The 27,490-nt window shown below is 41.0% G+C and overlaps 1 protein-coding gene across 2 annotated transcripts in view; it reads right to left on the bottom strand.

Annotated features, from left to right (window-relative positions):
• Window positions 1-27,490, bottom strand: part of atrnl1a (attractin-like 1a) — a 247,344-nt gene that overhangs the window by 79,769 nt on the left and 140,085 nt on the right. Inside the window, exons 26-27 of one of the 2 annotated variants that reach the window (XM_010869853.3) lie at window positions 20,117-20,178; window positions 12,185-12,263 (exon numbers count right to left, since the gene is read on the bottom strand). In XM_010869853.3, the coding sequence (XP_010868155.1) occupies window positions 12,185-12,263; window positions 20,117-20,178 (141 nt within the window). The remainder of the gene's footprint in view (window positions 1-12,184; window positions 12,264-20,116; window positions 20,179-27,490) is intronic. The other variant, XR_004575815.1, reaches the window with a different exon arrangement.

The following is a 27,490-nucleotide window of genomic DNA, read 5'->3' as shown; positions in this document are numbered from 1 at the left end:
CCAGGGGTTCCATGAAGATCTCCAGGGTTCCTAACTAATTCTAAGAGTATAGAGAGCAGGATATATGGTGACGCAGCGAGAGGGGACAGAGAGGCAATCGGGATGCACTCTGATCACAGAGCCTCTCTCATTAGCCTCGCTAATTGTCTCTTCCAGGCGGGAGACTCGCTAAGGGCCGGGAGGGGGTACTGGTTTGAAAAGCACTCGTTTCCGTGGCAGCTGTCACCACTCTGCTGGAGAGGGGCAGAGCAGGGGCTCTTCAGTCCTCCCTCATAGGGCACACTCAGAGAGAGATGGAAGAGGAGGCAGGAAATGTTTCCCTACTTCACATCTGCAGATGAGGAAAAGGGAAGAATACGTGCAGAGAGAGCTATGGAATCTGACATCCGGAGTAAGGCAGGGGTACTCACAATGTCATGTAAAGTGCGGAGACGGTCAAACCTGTCAATGAGCTAGCTCCGTGTTCGCTGGCCAGTGGTGACACCACCCTTTCTCTGGTGACTAAGGTGAGCCACCGGTGCTGACACTGACCTTAAGTTTCATACCACCAGAGCCAACCTGACCTTTCAGCAAAGAGGGGACCAATGGTGTGCCTCCGTGGGGGCTATTGTACCAGCCATTGACAGAACAGAGCAGAGCGGACGTTTAATGGACGATGGAGACGGTGATATCCTCACAAAGACACCGATGCTACGTGCCTCTCTGACACCAGGGAACAAAGCCCTGTTCCACATGCTTGAATGAGCCCCGCTAATCGGGTAAAGGCTCGGCATTCATGTGAAGTTAGTAGAAATGTTCCCCTATCTGAGATATGCATTAATGAATCCGGCCCCTGGCTGTGGGAGGCTTTAAGTCATTTAACAGTCAAATCTTTATTATTCTAATTTAGCCCCCTGGAGAAGCTCCCTGAGGGTTCTTGAGTGTGCACACTTGGGGTCAAGCGTGTGTGTGCATCTGTATGTGTGTGTGCGTGTGTGTGTGTGTGTACATACCTGCCTGTGTGTCATGTCGGCTAGTGTGTTGTTGCCTGTCCATCTAGCAGGTCACTGCATGCGCCACCATTACACGCGTGTTTTGTATTTTCAGATGCTTCAGATGACTGCCAGGACAGCAGTGATTAACACGGCTCGTGTTTAAACACTGTCAGGAACACAGTTAAGTGGACAGTCAGTTACTAGCAGGGCAGATATCTCTCTGTTGATCCTGTTTCGAAGCTTCACACTTCAGGACAGCAATCCAATAACCCTCCGAACTCATATCTACCTGATTAATTAACAGTGACTCCAGGGCACCGCACAGCTGTGAAATTAGATTGGACACTTAAAGCAATCTCTATACCATCCAGGAAAGGGAATATACTGCAGAGATTTCAATGTAATCTTGTTCGCAAATAACACAAATTAAAAAGAGCAAGTTGAAGATCATGTCTACCACTGCTGCTCTACACAAGACACAAACTATAAAGACCATTCAGTTGAACAAAGAAACAAGGTCTGAAAACATAATAACACATAATAGCGCATGCATTCAGAAATCCGCTTTAAACTGGAAACGTTACACATCATAAAAGAACTGTGGGGTTCCTACGGGATCCGGACAGAAGAACGATATGCTGGTGCATTGTGATGAAAACGCGCCGTACTCCGGAAAACACGCACGTTTGATTTAGCCAAATGTTTCCGCTTCTGTGCTAATCAGTCTCGTTTCAGTGGCCCCTCAGGTCACCAAGGGTCCTCAAACTGTCACCAGCCCGTCCAGCATGGCAGCGGACATTTAACATTTTTATTATATTTTTTACAGAGAAGACGTTGAATCTGTGATAATGGTCTGTTTACTTATTGAAGCCGCAAAGATAATTATGTGTTGTTGTGTGAGTGACTTTCTATCTTCAATAGCGGCAGGTTGTCCGCTGTCTTTTAAAACGGAGAGGCCTTATCAGTGTCTCCATATTTTCTACAATACAACAGACACAGGCAGAACAATAGACCTTTAATATCTAATTCCTTCTGGTGAAATAAAAGCTTGCAAGCACACCCCTACACAAATATTATGTTACACACGTACACACCCCTACACAAATACTACATTACACACCCCTACACAAATACTATGTTACACACGTACACACCCCTACACAAATACTATGTTACACACGTACACACCCCTACACAAATATTACGTTACACACGTACACACCCCTACACAAATACTATGTTACACACGTACACACACACAACAAATACTACATTACACACGTACACACCCCTACACAAATACTATGTTACACACGTACACACGCACAAAACAAATACTACGTTACACGCGTACACACGCACAGAGGCACACAACAAATACTACGTTACACGAGAACACACGCACAGAGGCACACAACAAGTACTACGTTACACGAGAACACACGCACAGAGGCACACAACAAATACTACGTTACACGAGAACACACGCACAGAGGCACACAACAAATACTATGTTACACGAGAACACGCACAGAGGCACACAACAAATACTACATTACATGAGAACACGCACAGAGGCACACAACAAATACTACATTACATGAGAACACGCACAGAGGCACACAACAAATATGGGTTTTTCAAAGCAACACAAATTCAGGGTCAGTAAAGCATCTTCATGTTTGACAGTCTCCATGAAGTGGGAGGGCTACTTAAGATTTGACACAAATGAGCCACAGAATGAGAGATAGGAAGAGGAAAGGTGCGGAGAAAGTCAGGGACGAAGAGAGAGGCATGAGGAGAAAGGGATGAAGAGGGAGGCGGGAAGGTTTTAAACAACTGTGTTAAGTAATCATCGCACATGAATGTATAGATAAGCAATGTATACACACACGCTTTTCTCAATTCACTGAACATGACAGATGACATCAAACATTATAAATCTAAATTTAAAACTTGTGTGATGTGATGTATATGTTTTACTTAAAAAGGGTACATTGGTTTTCCTACCCGGGTCCATTTCATAACACAAATGTGCAGGCTAAACAAAACCATATATATTTATTTGCTGAAGCTGCCACAATTTTCCATCCCCAGACAAATGCATTTGTAACTAGCTAATCAGAAAGAACTTCAGCAGCATTCATCTGTGTGAATTCTATGTTTGCAAATAAAACCAAGGAAGTGTTAATTTCATTATCAACAGACCATGACCGAAATAGGAAGGTGAACTCTCCGGGCTTTTTTGTTTGTTGCATTAGGATCTAGACTGAGAAAAAAAAAAGACAGATGTCTTGTCTCGATATATTATTCTATGTGTGTGTGTTTGTGTGGGGGGGTTCTGGCTGCTCAACACCCTATTAAGACAATATGTTTGTGTTTCATTTGTTTTGGCTGAAACTCTGAGATGGCGAGCCGTAAGACAGACAGCAGGCTGTATTCTAACTAATGAGACGTGAGGACAGAGTGCCCTCTACAGATGCTCTAGTCAGGTTTGGGGACGTAGATCAGCAAATTTTCTGTCAATACAGACGTGTCTCCCCACTCTTATATACAGGCCATGACAGACAGAAATCTAACATGCAATATTAGTGACAATGTATTACTTATTCATTATAGAACACAACATTTACGGCTGTAGTTTAACTTGAACATAAACCAACACCAACCACGGAAGTAATTTCTGTCACCAGCCAGAAGTGCACTATCAATCACCATGACAACCGGGATCTCTACCCATGAACGTGGACGGGGGATATTATTGCAAAAAAAGTGAGTCTTGGGCACTTTGCGGGAAGAAAATAGATGAACCAAGCAGAAACACACATATAAAACGGTTGTGAGCCAAGTTATGGCTCCAGGGAGACGTCCTTGCCACGTCCCTCAGAGCGCTTCACGCTGGGTCTCAAGCTCCTTTGAAGATTGACGCTGGTGTGTGGCGGCGGGCGTTTCAGATCCCTGCAAAGCCGGGGACCTTCAGGCTAATCTACCAACAGATGATAAAAGCGGTCACCTGTGCAGAGCTGATAGCGTGGAATCATTAACGTACAGTGGGCCCATAAACATCAGGTCTACGAGGACTTACTGTCCCCATCTACTCATATGGTATTTACTCCTATGTCTGTGTCCTCATAAGCACACACCCAGCACACCATATTAACAACTATCACTCAGGCAGTTTGTGCTCAGCTTGTCGTTTCTTTTATGTAACATAATTCTGATGAAAAGTTTGGACCATTGGCAGAGTTTACTGTTTGTTTGAAAGGGTACATGATGGTTTTAAGCATAGGAGTTCTGGTAACGCCAGCCGTAAATGGAAAGAAAACAGCCTTACCAGATTGCATTTCTGTCTTGCTATTTAGAATACAATGTTGCAATAAAACGGTTGTAAACACACACAAGTTCCCACACATACAAATAAAGGCACACGTTCAGCCCACTTTATTGTGCAATGTTCATTTGGTAACACTGGTGCTGAACACTGGTCAAGACTCCCATTTCTATTTCCATATGTTTGAATTGTACTTGTATACGTTTCTTAATGTCAGGTACCATTAATAGGCTGTATTGTTTAGGAGCCAACAAGTATTCAGCAACAACAGAGAAAACATCGGTATAAATATGAACGCCACCGACACAACCATGTATCACCCCCCCTTGGAGTGCTATAGTGGCATGTGGAATTGTCTGTAGCCTCTTTGACTGAGTGCTGCTGAAACTTAGGGTCTGGGGTTGAACAGGCCAGCATGGGAGATCACACTCCATTTTGTTGACACCGAGGCTCTCCAGGGGAGCTAAGGCCTGGCTTCATTAAACCCTCCAAATCTTCCACCTCCATTCACGGCTGCCAAATATGGGGCAAGGGTGATTTGGTGCTCACTGGCCCTTAAAACTTAATCTGTCCAGCAGGCCATTGTGGTTTGTTGCGCACAGTGTGATGGGACAAGAGTTAGAGCCAAGTACTGTAAGGCCTTTTGGTTCACCTCAAACACACAGATATGAGGATAACTTCATCACATTGGGTAACTGCCCCAACACTGCCAAGTATAATAAGTTAATTAGCTAGATTATCATACATCTAAATGAGTCATTGTTATGAATTAGAAGGAAAAGAAACGATAGGTTATGATGGAAATGCAATTGGAAATTGCTGCAATTATCAGGCCAACAACGAAAGGTCACAAGTGGACTGACTCAACAAGTCCCAGTTAATATTATGATCACACGCAGGCGAGAGCCCCTGTGGGGTCACACACGAGCATCAAAAATGGTCCTTTAATTTATGCCCATGAAAATCAGGATGCTCTTTTGAGGATGACTGCAGGAGAACTCAATTACAGGAATAAATCAGTATTTAATCAGAGAATTGGACAACACCTGTCTGTGGTTTGGATTAGTAGTTAGGAGATTGGACTAGTAACTACTGGCGGATGGATGTTATCTCAGACGGGAGCTGGTTGAAGACATATGCACTGCTTCCATACTCTCCAATACGACTAAGCCTAATACATATTTTAGCTGTCTGAATGTGAGCCAATGTAAATGTAAAAAGCATATTTACAGTAATCTGCATAAGATTTGGCCAAAGGAGGGGTGGGTATCAGACAACCACAATACTAATAGAATGTAGGGGGTAAAACACATATGACAATAAAATAAGAAGGCTATTATCTATTAATTAATTTGTTTATTTATTATTAGTGAGAAGAGGAACAAACGTAATGAGGTTAGTTGTCAAAATAGGGCTTTTTTCAGTCTATAGAGGGGCAACCCTATTAGGGGAATCAAAGACGTCTGAACAAGCCATCTTGTGCATCATCATTAGAATTTCAAAGTATTTTTGATTGTTTGATCTCATATCCTAAAAACAAAAAATATTCTCAATGCATTTTCCACACTGTTGGTTGGGATCCATAATTAACTCTGAAGAGATCCCATTTTCACCTTCACTACAGTAATCACTTCAGAGTTTCACCCTTAGGAGATGTGCTAACAGATGCTGTGAATGAACTTGCTGCAACATGAATGTCAGTTAACAGAAATTCAGTAAGTAATTTAGTAAGACATTGGCCTTTACTGTATCACTGTATACTTAAACTGTAAGTCGCCCTTCTCTAATTCATTATAATATAGGTATCTGATTAAAGAATAGATTATCCCCAAAATAAAAATGCAAGCTTTTTCAAACACATTTTAAAAAGCCAATCCGCACATGACATGACGTCAATGACTCCTCTATACACTCATCTAAAGGATTATTAGGAACACCTGTTAAATTTCTCATTAATGCAATTATCTAATTAACCAATCACATGGCAGTTGCTTCAATGCATTTTGGGGTGTGGTCCTGGTCAAGACAATCTCCTGAACTCCAAACGGAATGTCAGAATGGGAAAGAAAGGTGATTTAAGCAATTTTGAGCGTGGCATGGTTGTTGGTGCCAGATGGGCCGGTCTGAGTATTTCACAATCTGTTCAGTTACTGGGATTTGCACGCACAACCATTTCCAGGGTTTACAAAGAATGGTGTGAAAAGGGAAAAACATCCAGTATGCGGCAGTCCTGTGGGCGAAAATGCCTTGTTGATGCTAGAGGTCAGAGGAGAATGGGCCGACTGATTCAAGCTGATAGAAGAGCAACTTTGACTGAAATAACCACTTGTTACAACTGAGTTATGCTGCAAAGCATTTGTGAAGCGCCAACACGCACAACCTTGAGGCGGATGGGCTACAACAGCAGAAGACCCCACCGGGTACCACTCATCTCCACTACAAATAGGAAAAAGAGGCTACAATTTGCATGAGCTCACCAAAATTGGACAGTTGAAGACTGGAAGAATGTTGCCTGGTCTGATGAGTCCCGATTTTCAGATTGTAGAGTCAGAATTTGGCATAAACAGAATGAGAACATGGATCCATCATGCCTTGTTACCACTGTGCAGGCTGTGGGGGATGTTTTCTTGGCACACTTTAGGCCCCTTAGTGCCAATTGGGCATCGTTTAAATGCCACGGCCTACCTGAGCATTGTTTCTGACCATGTCCATCCCTTTATGACCACCATGTACCCAACCTCTGATGGCTACTTCCAGCAGGATAATGCACCATGTCACAAAGCTCGAATCATTTCAAATTGGGTTCTTGAACATGACAATGAGTTCACTGTACTGAAATGGTCCCCACAGTCACCAGATCTCAACCCAATAGAGCCTCTTTGGGATGCGGTGGAACGGGAGCTTCGTGCCCTGGATGTGCATCCCACAAATCTCCTTCAACTGCAAGATGCTATCCTATCAATATGGGCCAACATTTCTAAAGAATGCTTTCAGCACCTTGTTGAATCAATGCCACGTAGAATTAAGGCAGTTCTGAAGGGGAAAGGGGGTCAAACACAGTATTAGTATGGTGTTCCTAATAATCCTTTAGGTGAGTGTATGTGTCATGATGCTCTTGACTGACATCAAAAGATGTCCCACCTCTACAGTCAATATTTAGTGAACCCTCCGCTGGAGTGGATAAGAGCGTCTTCTTGAAAAGTCTGACAAGGTCGGCACACCTTTGGGGGGTCTTGGACCACTCCTATATGCAGCACATTTCAAGATCCTTGATACTGCTAGGTTTGCTCTTGTGGACTGCCCTCTTCAATTCAGACCACAGGTTTTCAATTGGAGTCCCGGAGACAGAGATGGCCACAGTAAAACATTGATTTTGTGGTGCCGCAACCATTTCTGTATTGATTTTGATATATGTTTGGGGTCCTTTTCTTGTTGAAAGTCCATCCATGACTAAGTCTAAATCACCTGAAAGAGACAACAAGGTTTTGGGCTAAAATATCCTGCTACTAAATGGAATTCATTAGGCCATTGATCTTAACTACAGCCCCTGGACCACTTGTAGCAAAACAGCTCCAAAACATCAATGACCCACCACTATATTTTACTGTGGTTATCAGGTGCTTTTCCTTGTAATGCAGTTCTCTTTGGTCGCCAAACATGCTGATGGTGTGCATGGCCAAAACGTTCAGTTCTGTCTCATCTGACCACAACACATGATTACAATTGTAGTTCCAATAATGCTTGGCAAAGTGCAGGTGATACAATTTGTGGGTTTGACTCTTCCTTCCCATGGGTGGGGGCAATATGCATGTGTCCTTTTCTAGGCAAATTTGCAACAATTCCAGTGCTCTGACTGTGCTTAATGATATTTTCAACAGTTTATCATTTTTGTATTTCCTTTACCTGATCTGTGTAGGTCAACAACCATCTCTATATTTTCAGCATGCCTTTTCTTTGTTTTTACCCACGGCGTGGTACATTATGTCAAATAAAATATTACACGCATGCAACTTCATATTTATACCCCAGAAAAACAGGAACAGTTCCTGGAGACAGAGACCAACTAAAAAGCATAGAATGTCATAACAGATTATTTGCATGGTTACATTTTATTTATAGGTGCCAATACTTTTGAAACCAACGTTTTTATAGAAGAAATGCATACACACAGACACACATACAGCTCTGGAAAAAATTAAGAGACCACTGCACCTTTTTCTTTCCATTCCAAAAAAGTTAAAAAGGAATGTTTTGAGTGAGGAACAGAAGCGTTCAATTTGCAGTGGTCTCTAAATTTTAACCCTTCTGTTCCTCACTCAAAACCTTCCTTTTTGACTATTTTGGAAAAAAATTGCAGTGGTCTCTTAATTTTTCCCCGGAGCTGTGTATTTATACTGTAAATAGCCACTTGTGTAACTGCATGAAATAAACGTCAATCTCTGAACCCCTTGTATGCAACCCATGAGAAAAATATACTAACTTTGAAATAATTAAATAAATGAAACACCCACAAATAATACAAGTCTGTGGGCACTGAGGTACCTACTGTATCACCAGCCATTTATTTCCGTAATAACCAGGCCTGCTCTAAATACATCAAAACAAGAAGATCATAAAAAAATAGCATCCAATTCCATTGATTTGCATTGTTAATTTCCCGCTTGATGGTGCACGGTGAGTGATGGAAGAAGTGGGCTAAAAAGTATCCTGCGTAGCTAATTACACAGTTATGAGCTGACAGCACTGAGAACGGACAATTATGGCTTTTTACTGCTTTTATGTTGACTTTAATCTTGTTATAATGGATCCTCTGTCCTTCACCATTTACCATCACATACAGCTCCAAACCATTGAAAACCCTGTGTGTGTAAAAGAGAAAGAAAAACGTAGACATGAAAGTGAATCCCCCTTTCCTCAACTGACAGCATGCCCACAGATTTTCACCTTAGCTCACCTTTCTATTACATATACATTGTATTTACTTTTAATTCACCAGATTGAGTTATGACCAAAGGTATTGGCACCAATGTACTTTATTCTCATAATGCAACATCTTCTAGAAAACTCTTGACATTCATCTATCAATCTTTTGAAATCAACATATGTATTTTTTGGAAGTTGAACAAAAATCTGAATAATTTAATATATCTTAGCTTATTCCACAGCCCAGGCAATATTACTGGCACCTTTTAGAAGTAGTTAGAAAAAATATAATTTCAAGCAAGTGACTGTCATTTACTTTGAAACTGAACAGACAAATGGTGAGATGTGCCTGCAAGATGAAAACCAGTAATTCAACTAGCTTGAACAGAGAAAAGGATTAATTCTGCTGTTTTGTGTCACTGCATGTACCAAAATGAGCACGAATTGTCTGAGTGGTCTGACATCAGATTGCTGGCAAATCAAGGACAATTTCCAGGCTACAAGTCCATCTTGACATTCCTGATTCCACCGTACGTAATAATAAGTTCAAGGCCCAATAAGTTTAAGGCCCACGCCACTGAAGCCAACCGCTCTGAATGTGGCAGCAAGAAAAAATGGGATGAAGATTATTGTTGTTGGAATGGTGGAGAAAGCACCTTGATCAACTGCCATGCAGATTTAAGCTGACCTTTCCAATACAAGGCATGATTTAACTCACACCATCTGTTGCCAACTCAGTAAAAAGGGGGTTGTACAGTAGGAAACTCACTGCTGTGGGAGGTATAAGAAAGCCAGACTGCAATTTGCCACAACACAACTGAACATGCCACTGTCCTTTTATGACTTTCGGACAGACTAAACCAAATTAGATCATCTTGGTAAAGCACACCATCTCTATGTTTACAGAAAATAAAATGAAGCTTTCAAAGAGAAGAACACCTTCCCGACAGTCAAATACTGAGGAGTTTCAGTGATGTTTTGAGGTTACTTTGCTGCCCTCTGGCACTGGGTGCATTGAACGTGTGCATAGCATTATCAAACCAGGCGAATGCAGAGGGATTTCTAAGCTTGATGTCAAATGCCCAGTGTCAGTAAGCTGGGTTGCCATCTCACTGACAAAATCCTTGAAAAAATATAAAAACTAAAGAAAATGGTCTGTTCTGAGGTTCCCAGCAGTAACATCAGCAGTTAAATAAAGAATACCGCAGCCCAAATACTTTGGCCAATTTCAACTTTCATTGTTTAGAGACAATGTGGCTTGAAGAAAGTGCAAATAGCTTTAGGTCACGACTGTTTCTCTGCGTTCCAACCCTCGTCGTGTAATTTATGTGATGTAGTATAATACCTAATTCAGCAAGCTAACTGTAATAAGCAGTGCCACTCTCCTCAGCGGGTGGCATGCCATGTTAAAGCTGAGTGTTAATGTCCACAGAGAGCGGAGTGAAGCACAGTGAAAACAGCATTTATGATCTTCCCCATTAATAATGCAGATGTGTCCTCGAGCAGTTGCGGTCTCACCGGGTAACAGTGCTAAATAAACAGAAAGCTATCCAGGTACCATTGCAGATATCATCCCAATTCATCATGTGCTTCATATGTACAATGGCAATATAAAATTTTGCTAGCGGCCATGAAAACCACACGTACAAAAACACACACACACACACAGGTTTCTGCAACAGCAGGCACACGAGCAAACATTTTGCATAGCAATAAAAGGTCCTGTAGGTATCTAGCTAATGATTGTAGGTAAATGCATGGCATACGAAGTCATATTATCAGACTTTTAAATGGCTTAATAAGATGTGCACATTTTCAAAGGGCAATGTCAGGGATGAGATGAGCGGGAATATCCCCTCTGCGATATTAAAACCATTACCTATCTGAATGCTTGGAGGAACCATATCCAAACCACATAGGAGGAGGAACCTAAACCGCGAGTGTTTTAACTATCACAGTCCCCTGTGACATATTGATTTTAAAAGCCCAATGCTGACTAATTTAAGCTGCACATTTGTATGCGTGTGTTTATGGCCCTGTTTTGTGGCCAGCAAAGAGAACGGATCGGGGAAAAAAAAAAACGAGAACAAATGAAAACATCTCTTGCAGCTTTAAGTGATATATCACTCCATTCCACTTCATTTAGGATCACTCTGTCAGAGTTAATTTGTTCATAAGGAGCAGTAATTAAGGGGAATGGCCTTGTTTATTGCAGCGCTCTGCTCGTTAAAGAGTGAGTCGTGTTTGCAGAGTGGGTGACATTAACACACCCTTTAGAACAGCTGGGGGGATCAGTAGCTGCCTAGGATATGTAAGGGGGAAATGGGGCGCTGCCTACAGGGCACGCAACTAGTGAACTGCAAAATGGGTATGGTCCTGAAGGGACTACAACCATTACAACAATCTTTTCAAGTCTAGCCTACATTATGTTGACATGAACAGTCACAGACAATGTCAGCCAGTGTCACCGAGTAGCCGGGGCCAGATTCCCAAAAGCATTTCAAAAGCTACTTCAATCATTGGAGCCATCATAACTATAAACCTGGTTTTGGATAAAACTGGCTCCTGTTCAGTCGTCCTAGAAAAAGTAAAGAGATCATTTAGTCAATATCTTTTTAATAAAAATGTCAAGCGTATGTACAGCACTAGAGGCATAGGGGATCATGTTTTTTCGGACCCACCGAGACAAAAACACATGCACAAACACAAACACACAGCAGATACAGTTGGTGAGGATGGACCACGCTGTCATTTCATGTGAGGTGAGTTTGAATCTGGTGTTGGTGTATAGCTTGATTCACGCATGGGTGGCATCCCAGGCAGACAACATTGCAGTTACCTGCCATGCCTATCAATAACTATTGTTACCACTGTCTGTGCAGTTGACGATGTGGCGCGCAACCATTGGTTGATGCGTGCTGTGCAACCGGAACACCAGCAGTGGAGATTGACCTACCTCTCTTCTCCTAGATGCCCAGCATGTCTGTTTGACCTTCCACACCACCGCCGCCACCAGCAACAGGGACAAGAAACAGCTGCAGGAGGACAGCCAATGAATCAATCGTTATCACAATCCGTTTTTCAAATGAAATGAAACACAACTCAATTGGCTTAATGTCACTAAAGCCTCCACTTTCATTATTTACAATGTGATGTCACTACCTGTAGTGTAGGTTTAAAAATATACAAAGTTAGGACAACTTTAGCGCTAGAAAAAAAAAAAATTATTATGTTATACTGTGTTTTCATGCAGTTGTTTACTGAAATCCATTACAAGCTGATTATGTTTTACTATGATGGCAATACTTTTGTGTTGTACCATTCAATCGCTGTCATACCGACGCTGAAGGGTGTTCGCTTGTGGTAGCACAAAGACGTATGGGATATTAAAATCCCTCTTATCCTTGCATTGTTGAAACTAGCCTATAGTTAGTTATATAGTAGCCGTCATTCTAGTATCACTTTATAATGTTAATAAAACATTTGATAAAAAGTTAATTAAAAATAATTTAAAGGTAATTAATTAATATATTGGCCATCATTTATTAACACCGTTCATTAATATTCCTGAATTATTATATTTTTTGTGTGTTTAGAGTTTGTCTTTTTCTTTTTTACATTAAAGACAAAAACTGGTCGCAACATGTAGTCGTCGTGGCATTGACCATAATACAATATGAATATGTCCAAAGCATCATGGAAAATTCTCCAAAACACTCCACACCAACCCATCAGAATCTCATTCTGAATGATGTGCCTGCATTTATGATGATTTGTTTTATGTTCCACTGTGCCAGAAATTCATGTTTGAATGATACAACAACAAAAATGTAAATATGGATTTCTGGGACAGTGGATAAATAAATAAATTGAGAGAAGAGACATCTTTCAGAATGAGATGGTGATGTAACAGGAGTTGGTTTTGAAGTGTTTTATAACAAGCATTTGACACATTTTCAAAATGTATTGTCGTCAATGGCAAGCAATAACTCAGCAGAATGTGCCCACACGTTTATGTAATGAAACACAATTTAAACCAAAAAGCATTTTAACATAAGAACATAATGATTAACATAGGTCTTCACCATAAACACACAAAGAGATAATAGAACTTGATGACACCACACTGTCTCAGGGGTGAAAGTGGAACCATGGTTAATCGGGTTAGTCTTTCTTGGATTAGTTAGTGTTTGATAATAATAACATATTATGCTAACTACATTAATTGTATTCCCCGCATTTTTCATGACAATGTTGCACTTCTGTACTCCGACGTGAACAGAACCGATGTCAGCAAGCAGTACAACACGTGAACCAAGTTGTTGACGTCTCCCTTTATGGGAGACCAGATTGTGCTGGAAGAGGTGTAGGAGGTCCAATAAGGGGCACTCTTGCCGCCAGTCTAAATGTCGATTCCGGAAGCCACAGCGCAGTAAAGGGAGCCATTGCAGTGAAGAGAGCCATTGCAGTGAAGGGAGCCACTGCAGTGAAGGGAGCCACCCCTATTGCTATACACTAACTGTATTACTCAATATTACTGAGCCTCGTGCTTGTCGCCCCTGTGGTGTCACCAGTGAGGGATTAGCATGACCCTTGACCTTTTAGGTCCAGGTCTAAGTATACAGAGATAGCCCTAGAAGTAACCAAGTTCAATATTAGAACTGTAACTAAATGGTTGTAACCATAACCAAATGGTGGGACAAGCTTTCTCCTAACATGAGGACAGCTGTATGTCTGCCCATCCTTGGAAAACAGCACAGTAGGTGAGACAATGTTTTGTCTAAACCTGTGTACTTATATGGGAGATCAGACAACCTTGCCTTATCAGTTTTTTGTGTATATACAGAGGCTCTCAAACGTGTTCACCCCCGTTGGACTTTTCCACACTTCATTGGGTTACAATATGAAATCAAAATGGATTTAACCAGGGTTTTTGCCACTGATCTTCACCAAAACTCCATATTGTCAATTGGAAAAATACCATTAGCAAATTATTCTAAATTACATACACAAAACCAAAAGTAATTGACCACATATCTGTTCTCTCCCCTTGCTTTTAATTTTACAGAACCAATGCTATTTTTTACTTACTTAAAAAGTAGAAAGAAATATGTTCAGATAAAAAAAGACTAATAGTGTGGATAAGAAAAAAATATTGAGACACCAGAACTAGTGCTTGAATAGACCTTTGGCCAAGATAACCTAACGGTTAGCAAGGGTTTCAAAATCCTAATGACATTCCCCAAAGTCCTTTGGCTGCACCTTTCTGCTTGCAATTTGGCCCAATTGTAAGCCGTAAATGGCTCTAATCATTCAATATTGTTTGATGGGACCCTACGCCAGCTGTTGTTGTTAACTCTCACAATAGGTTATGGGTGTGATTCAGATCTGGATTCCTCACTAGATATTCCAACAACAATGCTTTTTGTTTAACAAGCATATTTTAATGATAAAGCAAGCTAGCACAGAAAATCATAAATCATTAGCCAGAATTAGCATCATTCCTTTTCTAGTACTGAGGAAAGTAAAACGTATGTTGTTAGGAAATGTTTGAGAGTGTTGAAATAAATTGCAAAATAGTTAGCAATCAGTGGGTATAGACAAATGGTTGCTACGTTACCAAAATATTTTTACATGATAACGCTGGGTGAACAGAATAATCAACCCCAGAAAACAAATTGGTCGGGACTGATACATACATGGGGGTTTGCTGAGGACATGGTGACATGGTGTCAGCAATGACCAATTTTCAACCCATAAACTTTCTGTTTGCTGCCTAAGAAAAAAACATTATTTGAAAACTGGTCAGATCAGTCTTACATTAGCTAACGAGATGCTAAAAGACAAGTTCACCTATGCAGTGCTAGGTCAACAGGGAAGATTTGTCAATGTGTTAATGCACTTTGCAGAAAAGTTGGTTGTCTTCGTAACTTTCTCACCATTGTAATTTCTTAACATGCCTTCAGTAAGTACTGCTTGTCAGTTTACATTCAGGAAAACTCCAAAAAAAATTACAAAGAACTAGAAATCTCTTTGTAAAGATTATCATAGCCAAGTCTCACTTATTATTATGTGATTACATGCAGCAGTCGTTTTTGTTCATTTTGCAAATCAGGATTGAGGGAACACGTAGCTTAAACTAGTGTAGGTTTATCACCTGTGTGTGAACAACAAACAGACCATATTCAACCACCACAAACTCATAATTGCCTATTGTGGTGAGCCGGTCCCATCAACTCCTTAGCTGTTGGCTACTCATGGTTGAATTAGCAAAAGGAAGGAATTTGATTGAGAGTCCTTTTGTGAATGAGGAGACATCTGTTCCTTTCTTTGCACAAAGCTATTTTCAATAATAACTGGCATTTCCCATAAAAGGTAAAACAGGAAATTCTAAATTTTTGCAAGAGCATTTTACAAGAATACAGGTCTAGAAATTCAGGATTATATAAAATTTACTGTGGGCCTTTTGAGTGGTTGACTGCTGAGGTAAACCAAGTGAAATATAGGGAAATACCATGTTATCAAATGGAAAACATCAATAACCCCAGGGAGCTAGCACATACAATGGAGTGGGTCAGGGAGAGTGGCCACATTCATTCACTTCTTACACTGTCACACAGAACTGACCCCAATACCAATGACATCTGAAGGTTAGATCACACAAAGACTGTCTTTCAACCACAGCTTTTTACAAGTCCTGCGGGCGAACAAACCAAACTGCCAAGGCAGGAAGTCAATTAGAGACACTTGTAAGTTACATTCCAGGACAATCGCCATCTTTATAATGCCTTCAATGTACAGCTAAAAAGTACAGCAGAAGCAATGACCACATCGTAAAGATCTTATGGGTGGTAATTAACGTGACATTTCCAAGCCAAGCCTGTTGAAAGGCCGTGGCTATTCTCTTAGAAAAGCACTAGTACATAAACTATCCAACTGAGGAATTTGCCAAGTAAGTGATGTGTAGCAATTACAGTACTTATATGCAGTACAACATGCAACATCCAGGTTTCTCTGATACTGCAGGCCAATGCGTGTGGAGAAAAGGTTGTGTAAAATTAGATATGGAATATTAATTGCCATATGACCACATCAAATAGTTTATAATCTATTTCTTTACCAATGTCTTCAGTGGTAAAAATAACTCATCATCAAAGATCTCACACTACAACTTAAACCTCCATACTGCTGGTAGGAGTGTAACAGGATGTTTTGGAGTCTCCCCTCTTCACACTCATATGGTGTGGCCATATTTCAAAGCCCATCAGTAAGTCCAACAATCCAAATCAAATCTATTAACTGAGCCAGCAATTAATCCCAAACAGGGCCAGCTTACTGTGCTAATGGGGAGAGGAGCGGGCTAATTGTAGCTATTATAGAGGTATTAGGGGGAGGTGAGTGTGAAAGCTGATTCCGGTCCCTGTCGTGGAGCATACCCTTCTTGGGATTTCTCACACATTCATGGCTTTAGCCAACTCATCCGCAACCAATGAGATTTAAAGCAATGAGTTAGATGTGCAGTTCCGTGGTGGATGGGAGTGCTGGGTGGGATGGATAAGTGTGTTTGTGTGTGTGTGTTTCCTGATATCCCAATTATGGCACCAGCTTCCACTTGGAGCTAGGTACACGAAAACTTCTGAAAGCCTACCCTTTAAAGACTATCTAAAATAACTCCATAGCCCAACCCTTCTTATAGTTTAGTATTTTATTTTCACCTTATCTGACTGATAGCTACTTTATTGTGTAAAATGTGCTTACTATTACAGGGTTATGTAGTTGTCCCGTCTGGATTTCTTAAAATGAATGCACTAACGTACATTTACTTTGGATTGGACTGCCTGTAAAAATGACTACAATATAAAATGTGTGTGAGTGTGTTTGTGTGTGAGTGTGGGGGGCCCTGGTGGGGCTTAGTGTTAGTTGTTCAGTAAAATGGATCACATGAACATTGGGGAGGGGTTTAAAAGTCATCCTATCACCTCAGCCACTAGAGACCCCTACAACAAAAAACAGCAGCAAGCTACTCGATCGATACCCAATCCTCCACACACCAGCCACAAATTACAAAAGGAAAGGCAACCCAATTCCATCTGTACACCATACAGCGCAATGCTGTACTCAAACTCGTTCCCCCAGCCACCCTGAATGGCAAAAGGCTAATTTCTAAGGGGAGCCCAAATATTGGATAAGACGATCCGAAATTTGTTTACCCTTTCGCGCAGTGATAGAGAGGAGTACACAGAGCAGAGCTGTGTGTTAAACTGCCTGCAGTATTTGACAGGTCATAGTGGCACAGGATGTTGATACAGACGGTCATTTTAAATTAATTGGGACAGTTGATAGAGGCTTATTAGCCACTTAGCTTTGTATATTGTGTGATGAACTTGAGCGAGAAAAGGACAGATGATTGCTAATCAACTGAGAGAGAGGAAAATAATAATTGGACCAAACTGATCTGCAATTTGACCAAACGGAACTGCAATGTCACCAATTAGCACTTGGGCTGAAGAAGAGAAGCAGTATAAACGCTCCTTCATTATCGCAATTCTTTTTGCTCATTTAGAGAACTGCTCTGGAAAGTAGGGACCGGAAAAATAATATGAGAAAAAGGCTCTTGAACCACGCTTCAAAGAAAAGCTGGTCAAATTAGTTTTTAAAAGCTAATCAGAGTCTCTTAGATTACCACCTCATGTTAGGAGTTCAGTGTGAGGTTAAAATGTTAAAATAACCCTTCTAACCTTTTCTGTCTCTCTCTCTCTCTCTCTCTCTCTCTTGTTGTGTCAAACAAAAAATCTCACATGTACTAAATATGAGGTGCAAAATATATTTAACATTACTAGTGAAAACTTTCCAGATATATTCCCATTATCTGTTTTATTTCAATATTTCATATTTTAGGTTACATTTTTTTCATTTTCTCGTGCCGGCATGCACTATACTTAATACGCATATGAAAAATCCCACAATATAGGTGTTAAAACACTCCAACATTCAGTGAATCTTAATGTTAAGGACATGCATTGTCATTTTCAGCTAAAAAAAAGCCTGGTGTACTGTAGGAGTCAGAAGGCTATGTGACAGACATGTTAACTAAGAGTATAGATCTCTCTCCTATCTCCCCCCCCCTCCGCCCCCAGCCATCCCTTCTCTGTCCCGACACCCTCTCCCTCGCTCATATCCATCCTCTCTCTCTCAATCTCTCTCACTCTCTCTCTCCACCTCTCTAGCTTCTTCTCTCCCAGTCTTTCTGTCTGACGTGATGGAGCTGGCACCACAGAGATAGTGTTCTCTGCCCTCAGCCTGCTGGGTCCTCATCACACTGGGCACTGCAGCTCTCTGCCTTGCCACTTCACCTCATACACATCAATGGAGCACAGCCAACACACACACAGACACACATACACACAAACCCACACACACATACACGCACACCCCCACACACACTCATATTCCCACACACCTACCCAGACCCACACACACACACACACACACTCACTCACTCAAACACACACTCACACACTCCCACGCACCCACACACACATACACACACCCACAAACAAATACACCCACACACACACACACAATTAGACCAAAAAAGTCTCACACAGAGGCATGCAGACACCTACAGTACACTCACACACAGACATGTGAAGCATACTGTACACAAAAAAACGACAGTGCCATAACTCTGTGATCTTACCAATTTCTTACAGCACCATCTGTGATCTTACAAATTTCTTGATTTCCATCAACCTTCATTTATGAATGCCCTTTTTAAATCAAACCATCCGTTTTCAAAAGGGTTTCATAGGTAACCATCAGGTTCAACTCCAAAGATTTGATTTGATTTTGTAGCCTGCATACTTTTTATGCCAACAGCACTAGTTCAGAAGCGCCAATGCCATTTAATCTCTAGGCATTTCTTCTGGCAAAACTTTTCAAGAGCCGACTGTCATATAGGTGGTGTCTAATTAAATAATTACAATTCTTTAGTTATGACATATAGATATTTCTTGCCTGCAGAACCATCTTCATTGCTGTTCGTATGAAGATAAGATAAACATTCATCAAATACCAGCTAGGTTTACAACTTTAAAATGTTTAATGGTTGTCTTATTATTCGTTTGATAAATTACTTTGACCATACAATATTGTTTTATACTAGAATAAGGTATTTTACACAGTCTTATTTTGCTGATATTTATCAAAGGTCATTGAATAGTATTTTACTAATCCTTGGACCAGACTGTACCCTGCCTCTGCTGAAGCCTTCGAGCTACGGCCAATTACATTAAATTCACAGATGATGCACAGAGCTCTGCTGAGGTACTGTGAGATATTTCTAACTGCACTTGATCCCTGCAGTAAATGTAACAGGGCAGAATTAGAGGACACACAGAGAGATTAATAATCAGCTGCTACATCCCCAACAAACTACTAATAAAGGTACATGCTTCAGAACATACTTGCTAAAGAGGGCTGTGAGTGAGAATGAAGACATTGCAGAGGCCACTATTAAACATGACTGAGAGATGAGAGACCAAAACCTGAACTGGTCTGGAATGATGACATCATCTCAGTATGGTGCCCTGTAAGTTGCCCATGTCGAGATGGGGCTCAGTACACACAGCACAACACGCTGCTCATTTAGTGAGACTACATGACTGGCAGAAGTTGGCCTGGAGACAGCAGACACAATTAGGTATGTTCCCTTCCAGCCACTCATTAAATGTCTACAACCACAGGGAAGATTGTGTGGGTGTTGTGAGATGCCGATCGTACACATGGAACACATCCTGAAACGTTCTGTTGTGCATCGTTGTTTGGGCAACAAGGGATTAACTATGAAATATGACATACTTTTCCATTCAATCTAAACGGCACGTACCTGAAAAAGGTGACGAAAAACTGCACCAAGTCCATGATACTGTTGTGCTGTGAGAAGGCAATCTACAGGAGGAAAAAAGGGAGAGGGGAGGGGTATGTGAGTTGTTTCCGTTCGAAGAATTCAAGATTAGCAGTTGATTCAAAAGTACTATGCTTCAGAGAAGTTCAATGGTTCAAATGATCATTAAACATAAATCAACATACAAAACACAGTATGTCAAAGATATTATAACCTTCATAAGGGCCCATCATTCACCAAGTTTTGTCAAAATGGTGGCAGACTGTCCACTACATTGTGGCCAAAAACACTTTTTGATGACTACATTGACCCCTTGGTGCAATCAGTGTACTTGTATAAACGCTGGATCTCTAAGCCAAGACAAATCCTTCACCCAAGGTTAACTAAAATTGAGCCAACAGCGTCTGAGATATGGCAAATGATGCACATACTAACTAATGTACAGACAAACGGAGACCATGTGATAGGCCCCTCCCCCCAAAATGACACAATGGGAGTAATAACACTAGTGACTGGCTGAAATAAAAGTAAACAGCAGGAAGATTCATTTCAATGTACACCACAAGTTCCACAGTACTTTTACCCTCTACCTTCATCATCAGTTAGGGCTTTTGACTGTCAAGTGACATCAGGTGAGTGGATTCTGGCCACTCAACCCAAATTACTCAGTCATTCAAACTAACGATTAAAGCAAAAAGTGCCAAACGCATAAAGGGGGAAACCTTACGTGGTCCTTATGTAGTGTTTTTTTTTGCTGTTGATGTGAACAGTGACACCAAAAAAAAAAATCTAGAAATGGTTATATAACTTACTGAGACATGTGACGAGGACTAATGTGAAACTGTTTTGTAGATGAGTATCTGTTTCACCTAAGGCTAGTGGTGGCTACGAATTGTTTGATACTTTTTCAGTGCTATGCAAATTGCTTTAGCGGCAGCACCATATGTTCTCTTCAATTACTAGATTGTTATGAAAGAATTGCATGACCAAATCTACCTCCCACACTGAGATCACTTTATTAAATTGTATATGACAAAGTTACAGTAAATCCAAAGCTGAGACAGACTAAAGCATATTTTGGTATGTTCATCTATTTTATTCTCAATTGTTGCATTGTCTTTGGTTAGCTCATGACACTTATGTTGTTGATGAATGACCTGCTAAACCAAGTCCTACACAATACATAGCAGTAAGCACACAGACAGTCTCCCACCACACAACTTCTAAAACTATGTACAAAAACAACCTCACAACCACATTGCCATTTGAAATATAGCATCATTGCGTTTTGTTGACTCGGAAACCTGAAACGATGATCAACTGTTTTCCCTTCGCCACATGTATTCCCCATGTACAGTGTTTGGCCACACAGAGCCTGCTGGGAACACAAAGCCACTGCCTTCAGCTATAACTCCTCAAAAGTTGTTCACAGAAATAGGATTAGTTTGCAGGCATAATTGATTTTCCATTCTTTTCACCAAGCCCAGAGCAAAAGTCGACCTAATAGAAGGGCCGTGATTTTCTTCATTTTTAATATCCTCCTCACATTGAACATGAAGCGGGGAATTGTGTACTGTTCCACGCAGGGACGACATTTCTGCTATTTCTAGTTACAATACATTAAAGGTGAGTAAAGGCTCTTAGGGAATAATAAATGCACTTCACTGGTCAAACATCAGGCCATGTTTGAAGAATACCACAGAGGGTAGCTGGCGGGGTAGGAAGGTTTTTAGTGATTTACTGGCATGTATGTTTCTAGTGAAATTGCCTACAAATGAAAAAACGTTGAGAAAGGCCAATTTCTATCCAGAGGGACGCGCCATTAAGGGTGATATCGGATTGAAGCCCTGGTCTGCAGTCAATGCACTCAGCCCTCAAGTACACCGAACCCCCCCCCCCCCCCCACCCCCCCCCCCCCCATCCATACACATACATGTGACCGCCCCTTCACATCACAGCTGACACACGCTGGCAAGGACAGCCCTTCAATTTACAACAGCCGCAGTTGGGAAAGCAACAAAAATCGATATGCATTGCGGGCCTGGCCCTCTTCTACAGGAGACATATGGCAGCAGCGCTGTCGCCAGGTCTCATTGGCGCTGGCACTCAAGCAAATCGCCCACATCACTCCTCCTGACATCAGCTGCTGGCATGGACAAAATCCCTCCATCATAAACCAGAATCATTCTTGGTTGGTTTTTGAAATCTCAGCACTCACCCCTGGAATTTGACTCTAACAAAACCCATCCACCTTTTACTCTGTTCCATTAAGAAGCTCTTTGAGAAAATGGCAGAGCTGTGAGTCTGACCCCTTTCAGTTATTATTTCTTTCTTTTTTTTACAGTGGGTAGATGTCAAATTTGATGGTGTGTGATCTGTGATGGATGGCTGAGGAGCCGTGGTTTGAGGCAAGGCAGGAAAATTGCTATAAAAGCAGTCACATCTCTGTTAGCACTGGACCTCTGAGGGTGGGTGGAGTTAATCGGGCTAGCTGTTAGCAGAAGATTTTCTAGAAACCGGTTGAGTGGGAAGCGCAGACCTGAATACAGGATTGATATGTCAGATTATACAGTTATATGTTCACTCAACAGAGTGCTCAATGGGTCAAATAACTTAGTCAATAGTAAATTAAAGGTATAATTAGATCAATTTAAAACGTAATGCTGATAGATGCATTGTACTAATTTGCCAAACTGAATAGAAACCTCTGTATCCATATGTATACATAATAAATATATGTAATACGTGATTTTATTTGAGGGCTAGTGGTTTTACATATTGTCCATATATATATATCCATTTCCCAGGCCTATTTCAGTGATACGAGGTTGTGATACATATTTTTCTCTTTATCTACCGTTGTTTAGTACTGTATCTTCATAGTTAGGTCCAGCTACTTCAAGAACTATCTAGCTTCCTAATAGCCAACTATAGCTGTGAACGGGTAATTGAGCATAATTAGACTTTTTACAAATTAACTACTTTTAAGGGTTTATTTGTAAATGTTTTGGCATTCAGTGCTGCTATCAAAAGGGAAGTGGTTTCACCTATGCTAGGTGGCACTAAGGGGCAAACCAGCTTTCATAATAATATCCTGCAAAGTTTCATAAAGTGCTGCAAAGTTTAATAAAATCCTGCAAAGTTTCATAAAGTGCTGTGAAGTTTCATTAAGTGCTGTGAAATTTGGTGAACTACTACAAACTATCAAAATATTCTGAGGAATGGGCTACTCCACATATCAAAAAATTAAACAATACCTACATTGGAAACCACAGAAACACGACAAATAATTGTGACTAAGGTTTCTGTAGATCTGGTCGTTCAAACTGGCTTGATCTGAATACATTCTAGTTAGATTAATTTTTATTAAATACAAAACATACCTGGGACCTCTTCGGGAACTACTAAAAATACCCTGATTTAGGTTGTTTGAATACAAACAAATATTTAAAAAATGTATGCTTTTGGCATCATGAAAGGGAGTCTTTTTTATAACACTAGTACTGTAGTAAGGCAACACAGGGGCTATGGGCCTGGTTAGCCCTGGATAACAACAAACACTGCTGTTTATAAGTATTATCCTGTTCTCAGGATTAGTAAAACACAAACAAACACCTCCTCATACAGCTCAGGTTTAAAGTTATAAATACATTGGTTTTAAAATGTATATATTTACAGTAAGTACCCACCAGCCATAACATTATGACAACCTGCCTAATATTGTGTAATACTGTGTAAAAAAATATCCTCCTTTTGCCGCCAAACAGCCCTCATCCAGGCATGGACTCCACTAGACCTCTGAAGGTGTGCTGTGGAATCTGACACGAAGACGTTAGCAGCAGATCCTTTGAGTCCTGTAAGTTGCAAGGTAGGGACTCCATGGATCGGACCTGTTTGCCCAGCACATCCCACAGATGCACGATTGGACTGAGATCTGGGGAATTTGGAGGCCAAGTCAACACCTTGAACTCGTTGTTGTTTTCCTCAAACCATTTCTGAACAACTTGTGCTTTGTGTCAGGGCACATTATCCTGCTGAAAGAAGCCAATGCCATCAGGGAATACTGTTGCCATGAAAGGGAGCACATGGTCTGGTAGGTGGTACGTGTCACAGTAACATGAATGGCATTACCCAAGGTTTCCCAGCAGAACATTCCCCAAAGCATCACACTGCCTCAGCCGGCTTGCCTTCTTCCCATAGTGCATCCTGGTGCCATGTATTTTCCAGGTAAGCGACGCACACACACCCAGACATCCCGTGATGTAAAAGGAAACATGATTCATCAGACCAGGCCACCTTCCATTGCTCCGGGGTCCAGGTCTGATGCTCATGTGCTCATTGTAGGTGCTATCGTCAGTGGACAGGGGTCAGCATGGGCACCCTGACCTGTTTGCGGCTATGCAGCCCCATACGCAACAAACTGCGATGCACTGTGTGTTCTGACACCTTTCTATCAGTACCAGCAATAACTTTATCTGCAATTTGACCTACAGTAGCTCGTCTATTGGATCGGACTACACGGGCGAGCCTTCACACCCACATGATCAATGAGTCTTGGCCGCTCATGACCCTGTCGCTGGTTCACCGCTGTTCCTTACTTGGACTACACTATATGCTATGATATGTACTGACCACTGCTGACCCCACAAGGGCTATGATAGGTACTGACCACTGCTGACCCCACAAGGGCTATGATAGGTACTGACCACTGCTGACCGGGAAAAACCCAAAAGGGCTGCAGTTTTGGAGATGCTCTGACACAGTCGTCTAGCCATCACAATATAGCCCTTGTGAAAGTCGCTCAGATCATTACGTTTGCCCATTTTTCCTGCTTCTAACCCATCAACTTTGAGGACAGAATGTTCATTTGCCACCTAATATTTCCCACCCACTGACAAATGCCATGATAAGATTATCAGTATTATTCACTTCACCAGTCAGTGGTCATAATGTTATGGCTGATTGGTGTCTAGTTTCTGTTGTTTTGATAATTTAGCATTTTGTAAATTTTCTGTCAACCCACCAAAAATAGTCTTAGCCCACACAAAGCTTCAGCTGACTTCATGAATCTGTATCCTACTCACTAAGGGAAAACATTTAAAATGATTTAAGAAAAAAATACATATTAAATGCATGGCTAGACATTTCCGGTTTTCTATTTAAGCAGGCTCTGAAATAGAAAATAATTATATAATTCGCCCCAAACAGGAGGTAAAGATTGTTATGTTCAATTTCCATATTCTTGTGAAAAACTGTGGAAACAACAAACAACCATTTATGATGAAACTAGACTATACTTTGTCACTGATGCATATTTTAGGCTAGGAGGTTGAAATAATGACAGCTTACCATTACCAGAATTTACCAGAAGAGGCCACCCACAATTACCAGAAGAGGCTACCCACACACATGTCAATATGCTGTGGATTTCTTTTTCTTAACAATAGCTACATTGATGAAATGTTGATTTGGTGTGCCTCATTGTACTGCAAATACATATATAATATGGCGTTTGTCATCTATTATTGTAATTTGATATCAATGTACTATTTTCCTGTTTCAGGTACTATTCCCGCTCAAGTTCAAATTAGTGTGTGTATTATTCCAGCTTTGTTATTTATTGGCAAATTGAACATGCTTTAAACACAAGGAGAGGCCTGAAGGGCCAAAACATGTTTTGGTAGTTAATTGCAGCGGATTATGGATATGACAGACAGATAGGAATTGGCCCTCCAGGACAAAAGTGGCACATCCCTGGTTGAAACCAAAGCAATAGCACATTAGTCTATCACAGTGCCAAAATGTCATAATCAAGGTAGACATAGTGTTTCATTTGTGACGATACAAGTTAGCTTACATAGCACAACTGAATAACAGCCATAGATTCAGTAATGGCATTGTAGTAGCGGTACAACATTAGGGGAAATTAGGACTGTTGTTAGGGCAGGTCTGGCAGTTTGGACAAGCTAAGGCATATTTTTTCAGCAGGTTAAGTTGAAATGAATGAACAATGCCTTCATGTTAGGACAACTCATGTGACAGTTTGAAATGATCAAAGTTGCAGGTTCGAATAATCAGGTGTTTTGTAGCTACAAACAGTCTTGCCCTGGGTCTTTCCACTAAAGGAGTATGGGTACAGTGGAGACCTTTAATTTACTACAAAGCAATATCAGTGATGTTGGTATAGTTAAGTAATTAAAGCATTATTAACTATGACTACAGGTTACAACAGCAGTAAACTTTTCCCAATGCCTGCACTGCTGCAGACCCTATGTAAACATACATGTGTATTTCAGAGGTTAAGGATGAACACACAGAAGCAGTTACATGTTAACTAATGGACAACAATGTTGTATTATATTCCTCTCTGTTTCTATTGTAATGAGCACGCCATAACCCAAGGCATGTTATGAATAATTCTATGAAGAGTAACTTTTTAATTACATTGATTCTACAACGAGCAAATTCAGGGGACAACATCTACAAAACACCTTAGTCACATGACGTTATGACTCATTGGTGTTCTTCTGTGGTGTTGAATAAGAGACGTTCTTTTTAATATAGTGATACTGTACTGTGCAGCCCACTCCCAGTGGAATATTAAGAAAATGTGCATCACTCGATGAAACCGTGCAGCACAGTATGAAGCTTCACAGCACTATATGAAGCACTGCAAAATCTCATACAACTTCGTGGCACTTAATGAAACATTGCAAGAGTTCACGAAACTTGGCGCCATTTTAAGAAATCTTTACAGCACTTTATGAAACATCAAATTCTATTATGAGGAGAGCTGGTTTTCCCCTTAGGGCCACCGGTAGGCAGTCATTAATGAGCATTAGTACTGAATCCTCCGTTAAGTGACAGCTGTAAGCAGTATTCTTGTCAAGCAGTGGAATTGTCCAAACAAGGATAAAGACAAATGTCTCATAGCACTTGCAGCTGAATATCTTACCTTTGACCCTCACATACCAAAATAATCTATGCATTAATCTCTGTTTTCCCCGGTCTCTACAGATGAAATCCTGCCACTAGTGACGTCGGATCACCCAGTAACGTGCGCTTGACCACATTTCCTCCCCTTTTCTCCTGGCCATCTTTAGAGGCTTTCTCCCTCATCAACTCCTCCATGACTACTGACTGTGTCCCCTCTGACTTTAAGATGGCCACGGATGCTCTCCTACTGAATCAACTTGTTGTTTGGCGATCCCGACGTTAAGAATGTATTGAGTGACCGTGCCCTCTGAAGCTCAGCAGTATCCTGTTTGAGTTGCAATTACAACGAGTGAGACAAAAGCAAGAGAGGAAGAGAAGACATTCTCACAGGCCTCCGAAGTAACTGATAAGACCGCAAGG

The sequence above is a fragment of the Esox lucius genome, chromosome 6, assembly GCF_011004845.1.
Source record: "Esox lucius isolate fEsoLuc1 chromosome 6, fEsoLuc1.pri, whole genome shotgun sequence".
Classification (NCBI taxonomy): Eukaryota; Metazoa; Chordata; class Actinopteri; order Esociformes; family Esocidae; genus Esox; species Esox lucius.
The sequence above is the reverse complement of the archived record's forward strand: the minus strand, read 5'-3'. Positions and strand labels throughout refer to the sequence as shown.